General features: G+C 40.7%; 1 protein-coding gene across 2 annotated transcripts in view; it reads left to right on the top strand.

Moving 5' to 3' along the window:
* The window catches only part of LOC128692648 (zinc finger protein 271), a 63,886-nt gene extending 41,345 nt beyond the window's left edge, over nt 1–22,541 (top strand). For both annotated transcript variants that reach the window (XM_053781899.2, XM_053781908.2), the window contains exon 6: nt 6,524–22,541. In XM_053781899.2, the coding sequence (XP_053637874.1) occupies nt 6,524–8,206 (1,683 nt within the window). In that variant the 3' untranslated portion in view covers nt 8,207–22,541. The remainder of the gene's footprint in view (nt 1–6,523) is intronic.
* The last annotated feature ends 1,593 nt before the right edge of the window (nt 22,542–24,134 follow it).

The raw sequence follows: 24,134 nt of genomic DNA, 5'->3' as shown, positions 1-24,134 counted from the left end.
TGTTTAAGTAGGGGCCCAGTACTGGACGTTGTTCTCGACTTTGATTTGGCATAGGAGAAGAAATACTTTGGGTTTCTTTCGATTTCATTTATGGCTTTTAGTTCTTCCCGCGTTTCCTGACTCCTATAAGATTCCTTTAGCTTAAGTTCGATGCTTGCTATTTCTCTGACCAGTGTCTCCCTACGCATTTCAGATATATTGACCTCTTTTGCCGCTCTGTTATTCTTTTCCGTCGCCTATAAAGGGAGCGCCTGTCTCTTTCTATTTTACATCTACTCCTCCTTTTTCTTAGGAATAAGCCTTGTGCATACATCGAGTGCCACCAAGTTAATCTGTTCTAGGCATAAGTTGGGGTCTGTGTTGCTTAGTATATCTTCCCAGCTTATATCGGTTAGGACTTGGTTTACTTGGTCCCACTTTATGTTTTTGTTATTGAAGTTGAATTTGGTGAATGCTCCCTCGTGACTAATCTCATTATGTCGGTCTGGGGCTCCACGCATACATGTCTGAACCTCAATAATGTTGTGATCTGAGTATATTGTTTTTGATATGGTGACATTTCTTATCAGATCATCATTGTTAGTGAAGATGAGGTCTAGTGTATTCTCCAGTCTAGTAGGCTCTATTATTTGCTGGTTTAAATTGAATTTTGTGCAGAGATTTAAAAGCTCGTGTGAGTGTGAGTTTTCATCAGAGCTACCTCCTGGTGTTATTACTGCAACAATATTATTTGCTATATTCCTCCATTTTAGGTGCCTTAAGTTGAAATCCCCCAGGAGCAAGATGTTGGGTGCAGGAGCTGGAAGATTTTCCAGACAGTGGTCAATTTTTAACAGCTGTTCCTGGAATTGCTGGGATGTTGCATCTGGAGGCTTGTAGACTACCACAATGACTAGGTTTTGGTTCTCGACCTTTACTGCTAAAACTTCCACTACATCATTTGAGGCATTAAGCAGTTCTGTGCAAACAAGTGACTCTGCAATGTACAGGCCAACCCCCTCCCCCCCCTTTTGCCTGTTCACTCTGTCACATCTGTATAGGTTGTAACCTGGGATCCATATTTCGTTGTCCAAGTGATCCTTTATGTGGGTCTCAGTGAAAGCCGCGAACATTGCCTTTGCCTCTGCAAGCAGTCCACGGATGAAAGGTATTTTGTTGTTTGTTGCTGGCTTTAGACCCTGTATATTTGCAAAGAAGAATGTCATCGGACTGTTGGTATTGTTGGTACTGGGGGGGATTTTTTTTCCGGCATTAGTATCTGTATCTGTTGGTTTGGAGTGGAGGCCATCGACTGTGGTTCCACTCCAGGAATGACTGGAGTTGGTGTACGATTTCTGCCATTTCCTGCCAGTTTTTTTTCCTTCCTGGCACTAAAAAACCTCTCCCTCTTGAGTGGCTGTGGCTACCCAGGTTTTCCCATGGCCTGGATGTTTTGTATCTTTTTGTCCCCTTTATATGGTGTGCCTGGCAATTTAAGTTATAGCACAGTCTTTCCTGTACTGAAGAGGTACACATTTCAGGGTGAAAAAGCTTACAGGAAGGGAGTTTGCATTTTCCTGTTGTCATATGGGCACAGCATTTTCTAGGGTGGTCATAGTTGCACGTCCCGTCTGTTTTTCCAGATTTCCCATGCCTGCAGATACCAAGTGCATAGTATGTGCACAGGCTTGGTTTCCGTTTGCCTTGGGTTTCTGTGACTGTATTCCCTGTTGGTGCATGTTTCCCTGTCTTATTCCTATCCTCCCTATCACCAACAATGGAGCTCCCACCAGTTGTTTTTGGTACTATATCCTCACTATTGCTAGTGGAGTCCTCTTGTTTGCTATTTCCTGTGGTATTTCTAGTTTGCAATATTGGTTTTATCTTATCTTTGACTACACTTGTTTCCCCACTACGACTCCTGTCCCCTATGAGGTCATTTATATGTATTCCTTCCTGCGTAAAATTCCCGACTACCTGGACAAAATCTCCAACTTCACCATTACTGTCTCCCAGGACAGCACCTCCCGCTTCACCATTACTGTCTCCCAGGACAGCACCTCCAGCTTCACCATTATTGTCTCCCAGGACAGCACCTCCAGCTTCACCATTACTGTCTCCCAGGACAGCACCTCCAGCTTCACCATTACTGTCTCCCAGGACAGCACCTCCAACTTCATTACTGTCTCCCAGGACAGCACTATCAGCCCCACATTTACTGACTACCAGGACATCACCTCCAGCCTTACAGTTTCTGACTACATGGCCAGTATCAAGGGCAGTACCATCCAGCCCAGACTTTTTATGTTCCCATTGGTTGTAGAAAGCTTCCAGGTTTTCTATGAAAGCAGCTTTGATGTTATCCTCTTTTAATACCCTTGTGATTTTAGTCCACAGATTTATCTCATTTGGGCATACCCAAAAACACTTCCCTGTTTTAATACTGCTTGTAGCTAGTTCTTGGATATCTGCACAAGGGGCGTGACACCAATTTCCACAAAAATGACAATTTATCCATGTGGAAGCCCGTTTGTTTGATTGACTGCAGACTACACAGAGCTTCATAATGATTTGAATGGTTGATTTACTGTAATTCTACTAGCAACCTCTTGAATACTCTATTAATAACCTCCTTAAATGAAGCTCTAGCTATTTGTATTTCTATTTCTAACTGTACTTGTATATTGGACAGCTTACCGTGTACGTTCCTGATTTATATTTATTGTTTGTGTTTGATAAGGGCTCCTACAACCCCATCCGTTTACAGTCTGCTTTATTGTCCAACGAATCCGTTTGAAACCAGTCAAGGGTTCGGACCAGTCAAGGGTTCGGACCAGTCTGATCTGATCAGTGGGTTACTTATTTAAAACATACTGGTCGGTGATTTGGGCTAACACATGAAGGATCTACTTGAAATTATCTACCCGAGTAATATGTGATTTGATTGATACAAAAGTATAACTTGCGTGTTGAAGAAACGGTGATTACTGGCAGCTCCTACAATGACGAACGGTCGAGCCTTAACCCTTGTTTATCAATCGCTGTATCTAGCTTTTCTAGGTTTTTTTTTGTCTCCACAACAATAAATGCTATATTATCACTATAGTTGACTGGTGGAAATTTTGGAGGAAGGACGCTTTTTCTGTAGTAATAATTGCTTCTCGTTGTGTATATTGCAACTGCTGGTAACTACAGGTTACATGAAATTCACAGTATATGTCTGGTATTTCAAGAAAAAAGAAACTAATGAAAGTCACTCCACTCCACTAAGTACCATTATAATACTGGTTAGTTGCTACTACAATGTATTCTGCTATTCACTGGTATCACTAGATTATATGTGAATACACTAGCAGGCCAGGAAGATTATTAACCCTTTCAGGGTCCAAGGCCCAAATCTGGAGTCACGCACCAGTGTCCAAGAATTTAAAAAAAAAAAATTTGTTATTTTTTCTTATGAAATCGTAGAGAATCTTTTTGTGAAGGTAATAAAACAAACAATACGAAATTTGGTGGAAAATTGACGAAATTATGCTCTCGCGAATTTTGATGTGTCAGCGATATTTACGAATCGGCGATTTTGCCGACTTTGACTCCCATTTTAGGCCAATTACATTATTCCAGTCAACCAAATTCTTAGCTATTTCACTAGTATTACTTCTATTCTATCGATTGAGCACAAGAAATCGCCAAGTCAACTGTTTCAACTACAAAATAAAGTGATCGGAAATTGTTAATTTGGCCAATTTAACACAAAGTTCAAAATATTCCAATTTCAAAATAGGGTCCAGAATGAACAATGTAGGCATTCCTGGCACTAAACTAACATTTCCTCTGTTCATTAGTTATGTTTTGAGGCTTTACAAATAAATTCCATTTTTATTTTTTATTCACATAATGAATTTTTATTCACACCAAAAAATAGAAGATTTACTGTTATGCAATACTGTAATAATTGTATAAATATCATCACCATATTTGTGAATGTATATTAGACCCACCAGCTGATGTGTATTAGACGTTTGAGATCGTTTGTTTACTCTTGAATATCGGCAAAAATTTAACATTTCTGCTACTTTGAACTCAGTTTCAAGCCATTTCCAGTGCTAAAACCAATCAAAATCATCTCTATTTCTGTAATATGTCTTCCATTCTATCAAATGAGACCAAGAAATCGCAAATACAACTATAAAAAACATACGAAAAAACACTGCAAAGTTGCTGTTTTAATCGAAAAATCATGATTTCATTTTTTTTCTCTCATTATACACAGTGTGCTGCAGGATCTGTTTTATGTGGTGCACACATACCACATAGATGTATTCTCTCATATCTAGGCCCAAATGTACCACTCACAGTTTATCAGAGTGAGCTGAGCTCATGGCGTAGATCTACGGTTTTGACCCTGAACGTAAAGCCGTAGATCTATGGGACGGACCCTGAAAGGGTTAAAACAGCTGACCTCTGTGGTAAGTTTCTGGCGACTTCTGGCACCTGCCTCTGTAGGCTTATCACTTCATTTACAAATTCTCCTGTTTTCAAATGACACTTTAGCCTTTATCATCTATATACTAGGGAGCCACTGTAGTATACACTATACACTATGTATACACAATGTTATCAGGGAGACTTTCTTTCCTCTGACAAAGAAAAGTTCTATTATTATTATTTTGCACACGGAACACAGGCCTAAGATTCCCCTCTGGCAGTAAACTCTTCTAGGTAGTGCACACTAATTCTCCTTTTTTGACCTAAAATCTGGAACACCCTACCTGAAAACTCTAGAACTGCAGACACATTCATCACTTTGAAAACTACAGTTAGAAAACATCTTATCTCCCTGATCCACCCCAACAACTAACTACATGATAACCACCTGGTGGTTCACAGTTACACTCACTCACCCACTGACTATAAACCCAGAAATACTAATCTTAATCTTAAAATAATAAATAATAATATAGACACTTTGTATTGTGGCAAAACAAAAGTATTCACATTGCTAAACTCACAAATTATGATGTATGGATTTAATGTTAAGAATTAATCTAAGTCTGCTCGAAATGTCTAACCATGCTAGGTGTCCTAGTGGCCCCCTCTGTAATTAGTATTTTATAACATGTAAACCACACAATACCCAAAACCTGTAAACCCCACATTGTAACCTTTATAGAGAATAAACTTAAATTGAATTAGCATCATATTGAAGGAGTATCTTGTCCTGTTTCCAAACTCTCCTCCTCCCTGTCTTTCATAAGCCAACAAGAGTCTTCAATAAAGTTATGTAATGTTTATATTTATTTATATTTGTTTATCGTTGTTTTCTGTATGTAAAACTATTTATTCTTTAGAACTGAATTTTTTTGTGAATATTTTTGGATGTCTCGAATGGATTAATTGGATTTACATTATTTCTTATGGGAAATATTGCTTTGGCTTTCGAAGAATTTGAGTTTCGGCCAAGCTTCTGGAACAGATTACAGCCAAAACTCGAGGTTCCACTGTATAGATTTTTTTTTTCAACACGTTGGCTGTCTCCCACCGAGGCAGGGTGACCCAAAAAAAAAGAAAAACACTTTCACCATCATTCACACATAATCACTGTCTTTGCAGAGGCACCTAGATATGACAATTCAGATGTCACTCCAAACAGCCAGTATCCTAAATCCCTCCTTTAAAATACAGGCATTGTATTTCCCACCTCCAGGACTCAAGTCTGGCTAACTGATTTTCCTGAATCCCTTCATAAAATATTACCCTGCTTACACTCCAATAGCTCATCAAGTCCCAAAAACCATTTGTCTCAATTCATTCCTATCTTACAAGCTCACATATGCCCACTGTATGTCCAAGCCCCTTGCACACCAAACCTCTTTCATCGCCTCTTTCCATCCTTTCCTAGGATGACCCTTACCCCTCCTCCCCTCCATTACAGCTTTATACCCACCCTCCAAGTCATCCTAGTTTGCTCCATCCTCTGTAAATGACCAAACCACCTCAACAACCCCTCCTCAGCCCTCTGAATAATACTTTTATTTACTCCACACATCCTAATTTCCACACTACAAATTCTCTGCATAATATTTACACTACGCATTGCCCTTAGACATGACATCTCCACTGCTTCTGGGCTCCTCCTTGCTGCAGCATTTACAACCCATGCTTTACACCCTTATAAGAGTGTTGGTACCACTATGCTCTTGTACATTCCCTTCTTTACCTCCATGGATAACATTCCTTGTTTCCACAGATACCTCAATACACCACCCACCATTTTTCTTTCATCAATTCTATGGTTTACCTCGTCCTTCTAAATCCATCCACTGACAAGTTTTCTCCCATATATCTGAACACATTCACTTATTCCATACTCCCTCCCTCCAATGTGATATCCAGTTTTTCCTTACCTAACTCATTTGACACCCGTCATCACCCTACTCTGATCTGTGTTTACTTTCAGCTGTCATCCTTTACACACCCTCCCAAACTCATCCACCAACCTCTGCTAGGTATTATATTTTAATATTAATTTTTTTATTTGCAGAAATTTGAATGTGACCAGTGTCATGTTGTCTTCTCCCGAATGAACAAACTCATGAAGCACCGTCAGCGTGCCCATCAGGAAGCTCTCTCCTGTAATCAGTGCAATTCTCAGTTCACACACATAAATAGCTACAGGTTGCACATGCGTCTTCATAGTGGTGAAAAACCATACGAGTGTAACGAATGTGGAGCCAGGTTTGTTCAGAGCAGTCATCTCAATATCCATAAACGATCACATACTGGTGAAAAGCCTTATCAGTGTGATGTATGTAAACAATCTTTCAAGCAAATATCGCATCTTAGAACACATGAAAGAATTCATACACAGATGAAACCATATACTTGTCCTATGTGTGGCGCTGCATTTATACAGAAAAGTAGTTTAAACCGACATAGTAGGATTCATACGGGCGAAAAACCTTATGTATGTGTAATATGCCATGCAGCATTTTGTGTTAAAAATAATCTTACTCGTCATATGATAACTCATACCGGTGAGCAGCCATATAAATGTGATCTTTGTCCAGCTTCTTTTGGTCAGGCTATAGACTTAAAAAGACATAAGATTGCTCATACTGGAGTGAAACCATTTCAGTGTGATATATGTGATGCTTCATTTAGCCGTAAGAACAACTTAAAGTGGCACAAATATAGCCATACGGGTGAAACACCTTTTAAGTGTGATGAATGCATGGCTGAGTATACACGTCCACGAGACCTGAAAAAACACAAATTAAGCCATGGTCCACTTGTACCTCACATATGCGACATATGTCATCAACGGTTTCCTCAGCCTAGTGGTCTTAAACGTCACATGATGAATCATACAGGTGAAAAGCCTTTTGTTTGTGAAAAATGCTTTGCTACATTCGTTGATAAAAGTGCCCTAAAAAGACATATGTATAAGCATGTTGGCGTGAAACCTTTTGCTTGCAAGAGGTGTGACACAACATTTCGAGAGTACCGCAGCCTTAAAAGACATTGTATGTCAGTTCATGGAGAAGAACCTGAGGATAGACAAACCCACATGCAGTTGCAGTCACAACAACAGCAGCAGCAGCAGCAGCAGCAGCAACAGCAACAACCAGTACAACAGCAGCCCCAACAGCAACAACACATTACAACAATACCTGCTGGAACTATCATCTCTACCGCTCAAGATACCTCGCATCTTGCTCAGTTCACTCAGGCACTTTCACAGCAAAATTCCCAGCAGATGGCTCAAGTGCCAACATTAATGCTCTCGGGTGGACCAGGGCAGCCGGCCAGAGCTGCAAGGCCTGCCAACAACTGCCAGAATCACACTGCTCATGTCCTTACTTTTGGAGGTAACAATCAGTGGCAGTCATGGTGCTTCTGTGAGACTCCAGCCATTCCTGAAGCACAGCAACAGGTGATCGTAGCTACTACTGCAGCTCCTGTCAGCCTTCCTGTAACCACCCATCAGCAGCAGGTGCAACAAGCACAGCAGCCACAGCAACAGCAACAACAGCAGCAGCAGCAACAACAACAACAACAACAACAGCAACAACAACAACAACAACAACAACAACAGCAGGCAGCACCATTTACAATGTCTGTCAAGACTCCTACATTGCCAACTCATATACAGCTGCAGTTTCCTTTTGGAGACGCTCAAGCTACAACAAGTCACACTCAGTGGATAGCTGGTTGGGGCAAGTAGCAATGTATGTAGGTTCGAGTTGCTCATTATCTTGTTTGAAGAACTGGAGTGCAAAAAACTCTAGATAGGTAAGAATTTAATGTTCTACAAGCAGTTTATAATGAGAGATATTTGGGGAAACTTCCGAAGTATTAAAATTTCATTTTTAAATATAAATAATAATGTATATAAAAACAAATTTACTTTTCTTTCATTATTCAATTTTAGTGCTAATTTAAATTCATTTTAGAGATATTCTACTTTTGGAATTTATAAACTTGCTGTGTACTTTCACAAACTGCATAGTATATGAACTGAAAATTGAGCAATGATTAATATATCTGTTTTTTGTAACATTTGTTCCACATCAGCATTTTCATGCAATGGCTATTTGCCAACACAAGTGACCCCAAGATGGAAAACATTCAACATCTCTCTTCCCCCTCACACTCACTCACTCATGCACATACACACAAAAAAGAAGAAGGAGAAGGAGGAATACCTTCAGGTATTATACTGAGCATATCACCTGAGATGCACAACAACTAAATAACTACTGCTGCAAATGCATGTCTGGCAAATATATGAATAGGTTTTATATGTGTAAATAAGGAGTCATTCATGATATTGTATACCATGTATGTCTGTATTGGAATATGCTGTATCAGTATGGAATCCACACCTGGTCAGACATATCAAGAAAATGAAGAAAGTGCAAAAGTTTGTGACAAGACTGGTTCCAGAGCTAAGGGGTATCTTGTGAGAAGAGGTTAAGGGAACTCAACTTTATGGTACTGGAGGACATGAGGACTGGGGGTGAGAAGTTATGATAACATTCAAAATACTGAGAGGAATTGACAAGTGAATAGGGCCAGATTGTTCGAAAGATGGGAGATGGGAACACAGGGGCACTGCTAGAAGTTGAACGCACAGATGAGTCATAGGGTTTTTAGGAAATATGTCTTCAGCCTTAGAGTTGTCAGGAAGTGGAATAATCTGGAGAGTGAAGTAATAGAGGCAGGATCCATACATAGCTTTAAAAAGAGGTACGATAAGGCTCTTGGAGCAGGGAGAGCATGCACTGAGACGGCCAGGAGCTGTGACTCGACCCCTGCAATCACATTTAGGTGAGCGCACACATGCTCTCTTGAGTGAGTGAGTTCGAGTGTGATTTACCGGAGATGTCCCAGCCCAGGTCTTTTGCACGAGGTGACCTGGCATTGGCTCCTCGTTGGGGAAGCGTTGCTACATCATCTGTTCTTGACATTTTGCACAGAAGAATTGCCTTGGGAAGAGGAGTCCCTCTGTCTTTTCGAACACTTGTTGTTCCCGATGTTATTTTACACTGGTGATGGCCATCTCAGCATCCATGGTCAAGTCTTGCATTAGTGTGGGTTGTGAAGTGACAAGGTGGATGGCATCACACAATAAAGGATAACATTTCATCATGGGCAGGCAGAGGTGGCAGTTCCTTGGCATGAACATCTTCCCTGTGTAGAAGAAAAAAGCAGCTATTCTAAAAGCACAAAAATGTAGGCTCTACTGGAGTTTTTATTATCATTATTATTATTATGAGGCATTGGGTGACATGTGATGATTGGCAGCAGTGTCCTCAGGTCCTCAATGGTCAGGTACACTAGGTGCACTAGTGCACTGCCTTGTCATCCTGGACCTCTCCCACTTCCTCCATACACTCTCTCCAATCTGTTATCTAATCTTTCATTGCCTAAGTTGTAGTCAGTTTAGAATGTATTACAGTGGATCTCCGAGTTTTCTGAGCCTTGTGCTTCGTGAATTTCGACTTTTGGCAACTTTTTTCATCAGAATAAAGCCTCGCAGTTCGTGATTTGCCTCGTGATTTGTCCGTCGTACGAAACGTGTCCGTGCGGCTGGGAGCGGCAATGCATACACAAAGGCTCCCACACACCATTCAGGAATCAGTGTGGCATTGTCTGTGGACGAATGACCACAAGGTACTTCCCCACACAAACCAGCCAGGCTACTTACCCCCACACAAACACGATTTGATTTGAGTGGGACTTGCGCATGAGTGAATAGAATTATCAAAGCTTATTGTTTGGGTAGCATTGAAAATTGGGCTGGACAAGTATTCTGTTAGTGGGATGGTTTGTGAAGGACCTACCCAGTATGAGTAAACAGGTCTGCTGCAGTGTTCCTGCTTTCTTATGTTCTTATGTACACCAGCCAGGGTACTTCCCCACACAAACCAGCCAGGGTACTTCCCCACACCATCCAGGATACTTCCCCACATTAACCAGCCAGGGGACTTCCCCACACACACGATTTGATTTGACAAGGACTTGCGCATGAGTGAATAGAAGAGAGGGAGACTACTTCCCTTTAAAAGTAGGTCTTAGGGATGTGTAATGTCACCATGGTTGTTTAATATATTTATAGATGGAATTGTAAAAGAAGTAAATGCTAGGGTGTTTGGGAGAGGGGTGGGATTAAATTATGGGGAATCAAATACAAAATGGGAATTGACATGGTTGCTTTTTGCTGATGATACTGTGCTTATGGGAGATTCTAAAGAAAAATTGCAAAGGTTAGTGGATGAGTTTGGGAGTGTGTGTAAATGTAGAAAGTTGAAAGTGAACATAGAAAAGAGTAAGGTGATGAGGGTATTAAATGATTTAGATAAAGAAAAATTGTATATCAAATTGGGGAGGAGTATGGAAGAAGTGAATGTTTTCAGATACAGTGGACCCCCGGTTAACGATTTTAATCCGTGCAAGAGGGCTCATCGTTATGCGAAATAATCGTTATGCGAATGAATTTTCCCCATAAGAAATAATGGAAATCAAATTAATCCGTGCAAGACGCCCAAAAGTATGAAAAAAATTTTTTTTTACCACATGAAATGTTAATTTTAATACACACAAACTGAAAAAGGCATGCACAATTAAATGACACTTACTTTTATTGAAGATCTGGTGATGATTGATGGGATGGGAGGAGGGGAGAGCATTATCTTCTTACTGTTTAGAAGGGGAATCCCCTTCCATTACGACTTGAGGTAGCAAGTCCTTTTCCGGGGTTACTTCCCTTCTTCTTTTAATGCCACTAGGACCAGCTTGAGAGTCACTGGACCTCTGTCGCACAACAAATCTGTCCATAGAGCTCTGTACCTCCCGTTCCTTTACGATTTGTCTAAAATGGGCCACAACATTGTCATTGAAATAGTCACCAGCACGGCTTGCAACAGCTGTGTCAGGGTGATTTTCATCTTTAAAGGTTTGCAGTTCAACCCACTGTGCACACATTTCCTTAATCTTTGAAGTAGGCACAATGGATTCCACAACTGGCATAGGCTTCTCAGGGTTAGCCCCAAACCCTTCAAAATCTTTCTTAATTTCCATACTAATTCTCACCCTTTTTACCACAGGGTTGGCACTAGAAGCTTTCTTGGGGCCCATGGTCACTTATTTTCCAGAAACAGCACCGAAAACACTGTAATAATACGAAATATTCCGAGTGTATGCTTGGATGTTACCGCGGAGGCTGGCTGGTAAACAATGGGACGGCCGGCACATGTGAGGCTGGCTGAGGGCACATTGGACGCGTCTCGGACGAAAATCGGTAAGCGGGTTTTTAATCGGTATGCGCGGCAAAAATTTTGCGATAAAAGTAATCGGTATGCGGAAAAATCGCTATGTGATGCCATCGTTATGCGGGGGTCCACTGTACTTGGAAGTTGACGTGTCGGCGGATGGATTTATGAAGGGTGAGGTTAATCATAGAATTGATGAGGGAAAAAAGGTGAGTGGTGCATTGAGGTATGTGTTTAGACAAAAAACGTTATCTATGGAGGCAAAGAAGGGAATGTATGAAAGTACAGTAGTACCAACACTCTTATATGGGTGTGATGCTTGGGTTGTGAATGCAGCAGCGAGGAGACAGTTGGAGGCAGTGGAGATGTCCTGTCTAAGGGCAATGTGTGGTGTAAATATTATGCAGAAAATTTGGAGTGTGGAAATTAGGAGAAGGTGTGGAATTAATAAAAGTATTAGTCAGAGGGCTGAAGAGGGGTTGTTGAGGTGGTTTGGTCATTTGGAGAGAATGGATCAAAGTAGAATGACATGGAGAGCATTTAAATTTGTAAGGGAAGGAAGGCGGGGTAGGGGTCGTCCTCGAAAAGGTTGGAACGAAGGGGTAAGAGAGGTTTTGTGGGCGAGGGGCTTAGACTTCCAGCAGGCGTGCATGAGCGTGTTTGATAGGAGTGAATGGAGACGAATGGTATTTGGGACCTGACGATCTGTTGGAATGTGAGCAGGGTAATATTTAGTGAAGGGATTCATGGAAACCAGTTATTTTTATATAGCCGGACTTGAGTCCTGGAAATGGGAAGTACAATGCCTCCACTCTAAAGGAGGGGTTCAGGATATTGACAGTATTACCTGGAGTTTACCTGGAGAGAGTTCCGGGGGTCAACGCCCCCGCGGCCCGGTCTGTGACCAGGCCTCCTGGTGGATCAGAGCCTGATCAACCAGGCTGTTGCTGCTGGCTGAACGCAAACCAACGTACGAGCCACAGCCCGGCTGATCAGGAACTGACTTTAGGTGCTTGTCCAGTGCCAGCTTGAAGACTGCCAGGGGTCTGTTGGTAATCCCCCATATGTGTGCTGGGAGGCAGTTGAACAGTCTCGGGCCCCTGACACTTATTGTATGGTCTCTTAACGTGCTAGTGACACCCCTGCTTTTCATTGGGGGGATGGTGCATCGTCTGCCAAATCTTTTGCTTTCGTAGTGAGTGATCTTCGTGTGCAAGTTCAGTACTAGTCCCTCTAGGATTTTCCAGGTGTATATAATCATGTATCTCTCCCTCCTGCGTTCCAGGGAATACAGGTTTAGGAACCTCAAGCGCTCCCAGTAATTGAGATGTTTTATCTCCGTTATGCGCGCCGTGAAAGTTCTCTGTACATTTTCTAGGTCGGCAATTTCACCTGCCTTGAAAGGTGCAGTTAGTGTGCAGCAATATTCCAGCCTAGATAGAACAAGTGACCTGAAGAGTGTCATCATGGGCTTGGCCTCCCTAGTTTTGAAGGTTCTCATTATCCATCCTGTCATTTTTCTAGCAGATGCGATTGATACAATGTTATGGTCCTGAAGGGATATGTTGTGTATCTTTATACGTATATGCTTTTAAACTGTTGTGTTCTGAGCACCTCTGCAAAAACAGTGATTATGTGTGAGTGAGATGAAAGTGTTGAATGATGATGAAAATATTTTCTTTTTGGGGATTTTCTTTATTTTTGGGTCACCCTGCCTCGGTGGGAGACGGCCGACTTGTTAAAAAAAAAAAAACATAAGAATGGAGGGACACTGCAGAAGGCTGGACTTTTGTTGCTTACACTTCTTGATATAAATCCCAGTACAGTGGTCCCTCAATAATCGTCCGGCCTGAAAGTCGTCCAATTCGGAAATAGTCCTGTTTTTTCGTCAAAATATTGGCTCGCAAATGGTCCGGTAACTCGCTAATAGTCCTTCGTCCTGGACGCATACTCACGCTCTGAGCCGCCTCGGCCTTTCCTTCCCAGCCAGTGTGCCATTGTTTACCAGTGAGCGATGGTCCCCTCACGTGCTCCAGCAAAATATTTCATATTCCATTTATTTTAGTGCTTGCAAGTTATTTAAGTGCTAAATAAGCTACCATGGCTCCAAAGAAAGCTCCTAGTGCCAAGCCTTTGGTAAAGGTGAGAAATATGACTGAATTTAAGGAAAGCATCTTTGAACAATATGAAAGTGGCGTACATGTGGCCAAACTGGCCAGGATGTATAACAAACCCCATACAACCATATCTTCCATCGTGGCAAAGAAAAAGGAAATCAAGGAAGCTGTTGTTGCTTGGAGAAAATTGTGGCCAGATTGTGTCCACAAGAGGGATTTTGAAGGGTTTGTGGCTGACCCTGATGAGCCTATGTCAGTTGTGAAATCATTGTGGCACTGGGGAGTTCCAAGGGGTTGGATGTGAGTTTGGAGGATGTGGAAGAGTTGGGGGAGGACCACAACGAAGAGCTAACCACTGATGAGCTGCAAGAGCTTCAGCAGGAACAGCAACAGATCGTAGCTCAGAATCTTGCTGCAGAGGAGGAAGAAGAGATGGAAGAAGGTGCCTTCTTCAGAAATTAATGAGATTTTTTAAATGTGGGGTAGGATGGAAAGATTTATGGAAAAACATCACCCTGAGAAGGATGTTGCAAGCCATATCGGCAACTTGTACAGTGACAGAGTCTTGGCCCATTTTAGGGAAGTTTTAAAGAGATACCAGAAACAGAGCTCTCTGGACAGTTTTTTTGCGAGACAGGACTCCAGTGACTCTCAAGGTGGTCCTAGTGGCATTAAGAAACAGAGAAAAGAAGTAACCCCAAAAAAGCAATTGGTACCCGAGGTGTTGATGGAAAGGGATTCCCCTTCCAAACAGTAAATCGTCCAATCTGTCTCCTTCTCCAGTCTTCCATACACAAAGAAGAATCGCCAATAAAGGTAAGTGTTATTCTGTTAATGTTTAATTCATCATGTGCCACTGTATTGTTTATGTACTACATCTATATTTCATGTAAAAAATTTTTTTGTTTTAATACTTCTGGGTGTCAGGAACGGATTAATTGAATTTACAGTATTTCTTATGGGGAAAATTGATTCGTAAATCGTCCATTTCGATAATAGTCCCACTTCCAGGAACGGATTATGGATGATTATTGTGGGACCACTACTCTATTTGCCATATTACGTATGCTTAGGCATTGCTCTCTTGGTTTAGCCCTTAAACGGTCCAAACGTATATATACGTTTTTACTGCTAGTGCCCCAAACGTATACATGTATATACGTTTTATTGGTCATACAATTATCATTGCCACGATAAGCCTGAGTCGCCTAGACATGAGAGAATGGGTGTGCGCACTCACTGTGTGCCATATTAAAATAATTGGGTATGCCTGGGTACTATATGCTCTTTTTTCCTATTAAAAACAAAAGATTTTTTTTTTCTTAAAAAAGTTGCGGCACTACGGTAGGTAACGTATATATACGTTTGGACCGTTTACGGGTTAAGGTTGCTGCTTACCATAACCCCCAAATCCTTTTCGCAGTCTGTATGGCTAAATTCAACATTATTAAGCTGGTAGTTGCAAGGGTTATGAACATTTCCGAGCTTTAGAACTTTAGGTATATCTACATTGAGCTGCATCTACCACTTTTCTGACCACGAATTGAGTTTGTCTAAATCCTCTTGAAGTTCCGAGACATCAGTGTCTGAATTGATTATCCTACCTATCTTTGTGTCATCAACGAATTTGCTTGTAACACTAGTAATTCCCTTGTCAAGGTCATTTATATACAGTGGACCCCCGGTTAACGATATTTTTTCACTCCAGAAGTATGTTCAGGTGCCAGTACTGACCGAATTTGTTCCCATAAGGAATATTGTGAAGTAGATTAGTCCATTTCAGACCCCCAAACATACACGTACAAACGCACTTACATAATTGGTCGCATTCGGAGGTGATCGTTATGCGGGGGTCCACTGTATTTTATAAACAACAACGGGCCTAAAATCGATCCCTGTGGAACGCCACTTGATACAGATCCCCACTCAGATTTAGCCCCATTTATACACACACTGCTTCCTATTGGTGAGCCATGACTCGATCCATGACAGTACTTTTTCCCCAGTGCCTGAGCAGCCACTTTCTTTAACAGTCTCTGATGTGGTACTCTATCAGAAGCCTTACTAAAATCCAAATAAACAATATCGAATTCTTTATCATGATCAGCGGCCTCAAAAACCTTACTGAAGAAAGTTAATAAATTTGTTAGGCATGAACCGCCCCTGGTGAATCCATGTTGAGTATCATTAATCAAATTATGCCTATCGAGATGGCTTCTTATATTATCAGCTATAATTGACTCTAGTAATTTGCCTACAATTGAGGTTAGGCTTATTGGGCGGTAATTTGACAGTAACCACTTGTCCCATGCTTTAAAAATAGGAATTACATTAGCCATCTTCCACATATCAGACACTACACCAGTTTGAAGAGATAAATTAAAAATATTAGTTAATGGTTCACAGAGTTCCATTATGCATTCCTTAAGAACCCTTGAAAAAAAGCTCATCAGGACTGGGCGATTTATTTTGCTTCAAACAGCCTATCTGTTTGATAACCATTTTGCTAGTGACTGTGATATTACATAATTTATCCTCTTCAGGCCCACTAAAAAACCTAATTATTGGGTTATTATTAGTGCCTTCCTGAGTGAAAACTGAGAAAAAATAATTATTAAAAATAGAGCACATTTCATTCTCCTTGTCAGTAAGATATCCATAGTTATTTTTAAGGGAACCTATCTTATCTTTAACTTTAGTTCTATACACCTGGTAAAAACTTTTTGGGTTAGCTTTCAAATCCCTAGCAACTTTAATTTCGTATTCCCGTTTAGCTTTTCTTATCCCCTTGTATACTGATTCATAAGATGACCCTCAGCTCTTTTGATATGCCTATAAATTCCTTTCTTCTGCCCTAAAAGATATTTGAGCCTATTATTCATCCATTTTGGGTCATTTCTATTCGATCTAATTTCTTTATATGGGATAAATGTTCTTTGGGCAGCATGCATAGTGTTCAGAAAACTGTCATATTGACGGTTCTCCTCATTACCCCAGTCCACAGATAATAAGTGTTCTCTAAGCCCATTGTAATCTTCTAAGCGAAAATCTGGGGCCGTTACTGAATTATCTCTACTATCATATTTCCATTCAATGCTGAAGGTAATTGATTTGTGGTCGCTTGTGCCGAGTTCCTCTGTAATTTCTAAATCATTAACAAGGTTTTCTTGTTTGCCAGAACCAAGTCAAGCAGGTTATTTCCCCTGTAGGTTCTGTCAAAAACTGCTTCAAAAAAACAATCCTGAACTACTTCTAAGAAGTCGTTAGATTCTAAATTCCCAGGCAGAAATCTCCTAGAATTACTACGTTTTCGTGCATTGTGGCCTTAACAGTTTCCTCCCATAGTAGTCTCCCTTGGTTCCTATTGAAGTTTGGGGACGGTATATCTCACCTAAAATCAATTTTTCATGCCCCTCTGAAAATTCTATCTAGACAGACTCTGTATGTGTTATTTCAGACTTTATAAGAGCATAAGAATGGAGGAACACTACAAAAGCCCACTGGCCCATACAAGGCAGGTCCTTATCAAAACCACCCCTACCCTAAACTACTCAAGAATTTACTCCCGTACCCACGATACCAATCAAACTCAGTCCCTCCCACTCATATATTTATCCAATCTCTTTATAAAGCTGCCCAAGGTCCTAACCTCGATCATCTTACTCAGAAGACTGTTCCACACATCCACAACTTTGTTTGAAAACAAGTACTTACCTATGTCCTTTCTAAATCTAAATTTATCTAACTTAAATCCATTGTTTCCGGTTCTTACCTTGTTCGACACCCTCAGTACTTTATTAATATCACCTTTGTTTATCCCCATCATCCATTTATACACCTCGACGATATCTCCCCTCATTCTACGTCTCTCCAGAGAGTGGAGATTCAAGGCTCTTAAGTCCATCTTCATACAGGAGATTCCTTATACAGTAAATCATTTTAGTCGTTCTTCTCTGTATGTTCTCCAATGAGTCTATATCCATCCTGTAGTAAGGAGACGAAAACTGAGTGGCATAATCTAAATGAGTCCTCACTAGTGATGTATAGAGCTGTAAAATACCTTTTGGACTTTTGTTACTTACACTTCTTGAAATAAATCCTTGTAATCAGTTAGCCTTGTTGCGCACACTTAGGCACTGCTGTCTTTGCTTTAGATTTCTGCTTACCGTGACTCCCAAGTCTTTTTCACATTCTGTATGATCAAGCTTTACTTCACCTAGTTTATAGGTTCGAGGGTTATTGTCATTACCAAGGACTAGTACCTTACACTTATCCACATTGAACTTCATCTGCCATTTTCCAGTGATCTCGGACATACAGTGCCACCCCATCCCCTTTCCCGATACTTCTGTCTACTTGGAACAATTTAAAACCCTGTATGTGACATTCAGCAGGCATGTCCCGATTTTTCATATTGAACCACGTCTCAGTTATGGCAAATACTACATCAATGTTACCTGCACTAGCAACTAATCTCAACTCGTCCATCTTATTCCTAGCACTACGATTATTTCTGTAATACATGTATATGTTTAAAGACCCTCCTTTCTCTTTACCCTTCCTGCTCCTTTCTCTTTTCTGACGGGATCATGACACAAATGTTAAAAGCAGGGGGGGGATATAGTGTTGGAGTGCTTGGTATTTTTGTTTAATAAATGTATGAAAGAGGGGAAGGTATCTAGGGACTGGCAGAGAGTATGTATAATTCCTTTATATAAAGGAAAGGGGGACAAAAAAGATTGTAAAAATTATAGAGGAATAAGTTTACTGAGTTTTTTTTTTTTTTTTTTTTTTTTTCTCCTCTCTCTCTCTCTCTCTCTCTCAACAAGTCGGCCGTTTTCACCGAGGCAGGGTGACCCAAAAAAGAAAGAAAATCCCCAAAAAGAAAATACTTTCATCATCATTCAACACTTTCACCACACTCACACATTATCACTGCTTTTGCAGAGGTGCTCAGAATACAACAGTTTAGAAGCATATACATATAAAGATACACAACATACCCCTCCAAACTGCCAGGAAAAGTGTATGGTAGGGTTGTTATTGAAAGAATTAGAGGTAAGACAGAAGTTAGGATTGCGGATGAGCAAGGAGGTTTCAGAGTGGGTAGGGGAAGTGTAGATCAAGTGTTTACATTGAAGCATATATGTGAACAGTATTTAGATAAAGGTAGGGAAGTTTTTATTGCATTTATGGATTTAGAAAAGGCATATGATATGTAGGTAGTAGGTTGGTAGACAGCAACCACCCAGGGAAGTACTACTGTCCTGCCAGATGACTGTGAAACAGAAACCTGTAACTGTTTGGCATGATGGTAGGATTGCTGGTGTCTTTTTCTGTCTCATAAACACGCTAGATAACAGGGATATCTTGCTACTCCAACTTACACTTTGGTCACACTTCACAGACATGCACATGCATATATATATACATACATCTATTTTTTTCTCCTTTTTCTACATAGCTCTTGTTCTTCTTTATTTCTTCTATTGTCCATGGGGAAGTGGAAAAGAATCTTTCCTCCGTAAGCCATGCGTGTCGTATGAGGCGACTAAAATGCTGGGAGCAATGGGCTAGTAACCCCTTCTCCTGTAGACATTTACTCAAAAAGAGAAGAAGAAAAACTTTATAAAACTGGGATGCTTGAATGTGCGTGGATGTAGTGCAGATGACAAGAAACAGATGATTGCTGATGTTATGAATGAAAAGAAGTTGGATGTCCTGGCCCTAAGCGAAACAAAGCTGAAGGGGGTAGGGGAGTTTCGGTGGGGGGAAATAAATGGGATTAAATCTGGAGTATCTGAGAGAGTTAGAGCAAAGGAAGGGGTAGCAGTAATGTTGAATGATCAGTTATGGAAGGAGAAAAGAGAATATGAATGTGTAAATGCAAGAATTATGTGGATTAAAGTAAAGAGGGGAATGTATGAGAGTATAGTTTTACCAACGCTCTTATATGGGTGTGAAGCATGGGTGATGAATGTTGCAGCGAGGAGAAGGCTGGAGGCAGTGGAGATGTCATGTCTGAGAGCAATGTGTGGTGTGAATATAATGCAGAGAATTCGTAGTTTGGAAGTTAGGAGGAGGTGCGGGATTACCAAAACTGTTGTCCAGAGGGCTGAGGAAGGGTTGTTGAGGTGGTTCGGACATGTAGAGAGAATGGAGCGAAACAGAATGACTTCAAGAGTGTATCAGTCTGTAGTGGAAGGAAGGCGGGGTAAGGGTGGGCCTAGGAAAGGTTGGAGGGAAAGGGTAAAGGAGGTTTTGTGTGCGAGGGGCTTGGAGGCAGTGGAGATGTCATGTCTGAGGGCAATGTGTGGTGTGAATATAATGCAGAGAATTCGTAGTTTGGAAGTTAGGAGGAGGTGCGGGATTACCAAACCTGCTGTCCAGAGAGCTGAGGAAGGGTTGTTGAGGTGGTTCGGACATGTAGAGACAATGGAGCGAAACAGAATGACTTCAAGAGTGTATCAGTCTGTAGTAGAAGGAAGGCGGGGTAGGGGTCGGCCTAGGAAAGGTTGGAGGGAGGGGGTAAAGGAAGTTTTGTGTGCGAGGGGCTTGGACTTCCAGCAGGCGTGTGTGAGCGTGTTTGATAGGAGTGAATGGAGACGAATGGTTTTTAATACTTGACATGCTGTTGGAGTGTGAGCAAAGTAACATTTATGAAGGGGTTCAGGGAAACCGGCAGGCCGGACTTGAGTCCTGGAGATGGGAAGTACAGTGTCTGCACTCTGAAGGAGGGGTGTTAATGTTGCAGTTTAAAAACTGTAGTGTAAAGCACCCTTCTGGCAAGACAGTGATGGAGTGAATGATGGTGAAAGTTTTTCTTTTTCGGGCCACCCTGCCTTGGTGGGAATCGGCCAGTGTGATAATAAAAAATAATAATAATAATAATATGATAGAGTGGATAGGGGAGCAATGTGGCAGATGTTGGAAGTACATGGAATAGGTGGTAAGTTACTAAATGCTGTAAAGAGTTATTATGAGGATAGTGAGGCTCAAGTTAGGGTGTGTAGAAGAGAGGGAGATTACTTCCCGGTAAAAGTAGGTCTTAGACAGGGATGTGAAATGTCACCATGGTTGTTTTATATATTTATAGATGGGGTTGTTAAAGAAGTAAATGCTAGAGTGTTGGGGAGAGGGGTGGGATTAAATTATGGGGAATCAAATACAAAATGGGAATTGACAGTTACTTTTTGCTGATGATACTGTGCTTATGGGAGATTCTTAAGAAAAGTTGCAAAGGTTAGTGGACGAATTTGGGAGCGTGTGTAAAGGTAGAAAGTTGAAAACGAACGTAGAAAAGAGTAAGGTGATGAGGGTATCAAATGATTTAGATAAAGAAAAATTGGATATCAAATTGGAGAGGAGGAGTATGGAAGAAGTGAATGTTTTCAGATATTTGGGAGTTGACGTGTCAGTGGATGGATTTATGAAGGATGAGGTTAACCATAGAATTGATGAAGGAAAAAAGGCGAGTGGTGCATTGAGGTATATGTGGAGACAAAAAAACATTATCTGTGTAGGCAAAGAAGGGAATGTATGAAAGTATAGTGGTACCAACACTTTCATATGGGTGTGAAGCTTGGGTTGTAAATGCTGCAGCGAGGAGGTGGTTGGATGCGGTGGAGATGTCCTGTCTAAGGGCAATGTGTGGTGTAAATATTATGCAGAAAATTCGGAGTGTGGAAACTAGGAGAGGGTGTGAGTTAATAAAAGTATTAGTCAGAAGGCTGAAGAGGGGTTGAAGTGGTTTGGTCATTTAGAGAGAATGGACCAAAGTAGAATGATATGGAGAGCGTATAAATCTGTAGGGGAAGGAAGGAGGGGTAGGGGTTGCCCTCGAAAAGGTTGGAGGGAGGGGGTAAAGGTGGTTTTGTGGGCGAGGGGCTTGGACTTCCAGCAAGCATGTGTGAGCATGTTGGATAGCAGTGAATGGAGACGCATGGTATTTGGGACCTGACGAGCTGTTGGAGTGTGAGCAGAGTAATATTTAGTGAAGAGTTTCAGGGGAACCGGTTATTTTTATATAGCCTGACTTGAGTACTAGAAATGGAAGTACAATGCCTGCACTTTTAAGGAGGGGTTGGGATATTGGCAGTTTGGAGGGATATGTTATGCATGTACTGTATATCTTTATACATATATGCTTCTAAACTGTTGTGTTCTGGGCACCTCTGCAAAAACAATGATTATGTATGAGTGAGGTGAAAGTGTTGAATGATGATAAAAGTATTTTTATTTTGGGAATTTTCTTTCTTTTTGGGTCACCCTGCCTTGGTGGGAGACAGCCGACTTGTTGAAAAAAAAATTATTACTGTCCTTGTTATTGTTAAGATTTATGATATCAAAGCCTAAAGGAGGAACACTACTGCAGTAGTCCTGTTGGCCCATACTAGGCAGGTCCTTCACAATCCATCCCACTAACAAAATATTTGCCCAACCCAATTTTCAGTTCTACCCAAGCAATAATCTTTGATAATTCTATTAACTCATGTGCAAGTCCCACTCAAACCCAACCCCTCTCAATCGTGTATTTATCCAACCTAAATTTTAAACTACCCAAGATTTTAGCCTCAATACCTCTACTAGGCAGGCTGTTCCACTCATCAGCTAACCTATTTCAAAACCAATACTTTCCTATATCCTTTCTAAATCTAAACTTGTCTAATTTGAATCCATTATTGCAGGTTCTCTCTTGGAGAGATATCCTCAAGACCTTATTTACTATATCCCCTTTATTAATACCCATCTTCCACTTATAAACTTCGATCATGTCTCCCCTCATTCTTCGTCTTACAAGTGAATGTAATTTAAAAGTCTTCAATCTTTCTTCATCTGGAAGATTTCTCATGCAATAAATTAATTTTGTCATTTGTCGCTGAATGTTTTCTAACGAATTTATATCCATTCTGTAAAATGGAGACCAAAACTGAACTGCATAATCTAGGTGAGGACTTACTAATGATGTATGAATAAAGCTGTAGTATAACCGCTGGACTTCTGTTGCTTATACTTCTTGATATAAATCCCAGTAATTTGTTTGCCTTATTACGTATGCTAAGGCATTGCTGTCTTGGTTTAAGGTTGGTGCTTACCATAACCCCCAAATGCTTTTCGCATTATGTATGGCTAAGTTCAACATTATTAAGCTGGTAGGTGCTAGGGTTATAAACAGTTCCAAGCTTTAGAACTTTACATTTATCTACATTGAACTGTGTCTGCCACTTTTCTGACTGTGAATTGACTTTGTCTAAATCCTCCTGAAGTTCTGAGACATCAACATCGGAATCAATTATCCTACCTATCTTTGTGTCATTAGTGAATTTGCTTATATCACTAGTAATTCCCTCATCAAAGTCATTTATATATAAACAACAATGGGCCTAAAACTGATCCCTGCGGAACGCCACTTGTTACAGATCCCCACTCAGATTTAACCCCATTTATGCACACTCTGCTTCCCATTGGTGAGCCATGACTCAATCCATGACAGCACTTTTCCCCCAATGCCATGAACAGTCACTTCTTTAACAGTTTCTGATGTGGTACTCTATCAAAAGCATTACTAAAATCCAAATAAACACTATTGAATTCCATATCATGATCAATGGCCTCAGAAGCCTAACTGAAGAAAGTTAATAAATTAGTTAGGCAGGAACTGCCCCTGGTGAATCCATGTTGAGTACCATTAATTAAATTATGCCTATTGAGATGGCTTCTTATATTATCAGCTATAACTGACTTGAGTAATTTGCCTACAATTGGGGTATGGCTTATTGGGCAGTAAGTTAGGCTTATTGGGTGGTAATTAGGATTATTGCTTGGGCTGCATTGAAAATTGGGTTGAGCAAATATTCTGTTAGTGGGATGGTTTGTGAAGGACGAACCTAGTATGGGCCAACAGGTCTGCTGCAGTGTTCCTGCTTTCTTATGTTCCATACACCAACAAGAGTCTTCAATAAAGGTAAGTGTGATGTTATTTTTGTTTTATACTTGATTTCTCATTCTTTCCTCTATGTAAATCTATATTTAATCTATAAAAAAAGATAATTTTTGTTAATACTTTTGCTTGTCTGGATTGGATTAATTGGAATTGTATTATTTCTTATGGGGAAAATGGTTTCGTCTTTCGTGAATTTTGACTTTCAGCAGACTCTCTGGAACGGATTAATCACGAAACTCGGGGGTCCACTGTATTATTATTATAATCAAAGAAAGTGCTAAACTAACAAGGGTCATACAGCGCTGCAGGGCAAAAAAT

This window comes from Cherax quadricarinatus, chromosome 6 (assembly GCF_038502225.1).
Source record: "Cherax quadricarinatus isolate ZL_2023a chromosome 6, ASM3850222v1, whole genome shotgun sequence".
NCBI lineage: Eukaryota > Metazoa > Arthropoda > Malacostraca > Decapoda > Parastacidae > Cherax > Cherax quadricarinatus.
Note: the sequence above shows the minus strand (reverse complement) of the source record. Positions and strands in the feature narration are given on the sequence as shown.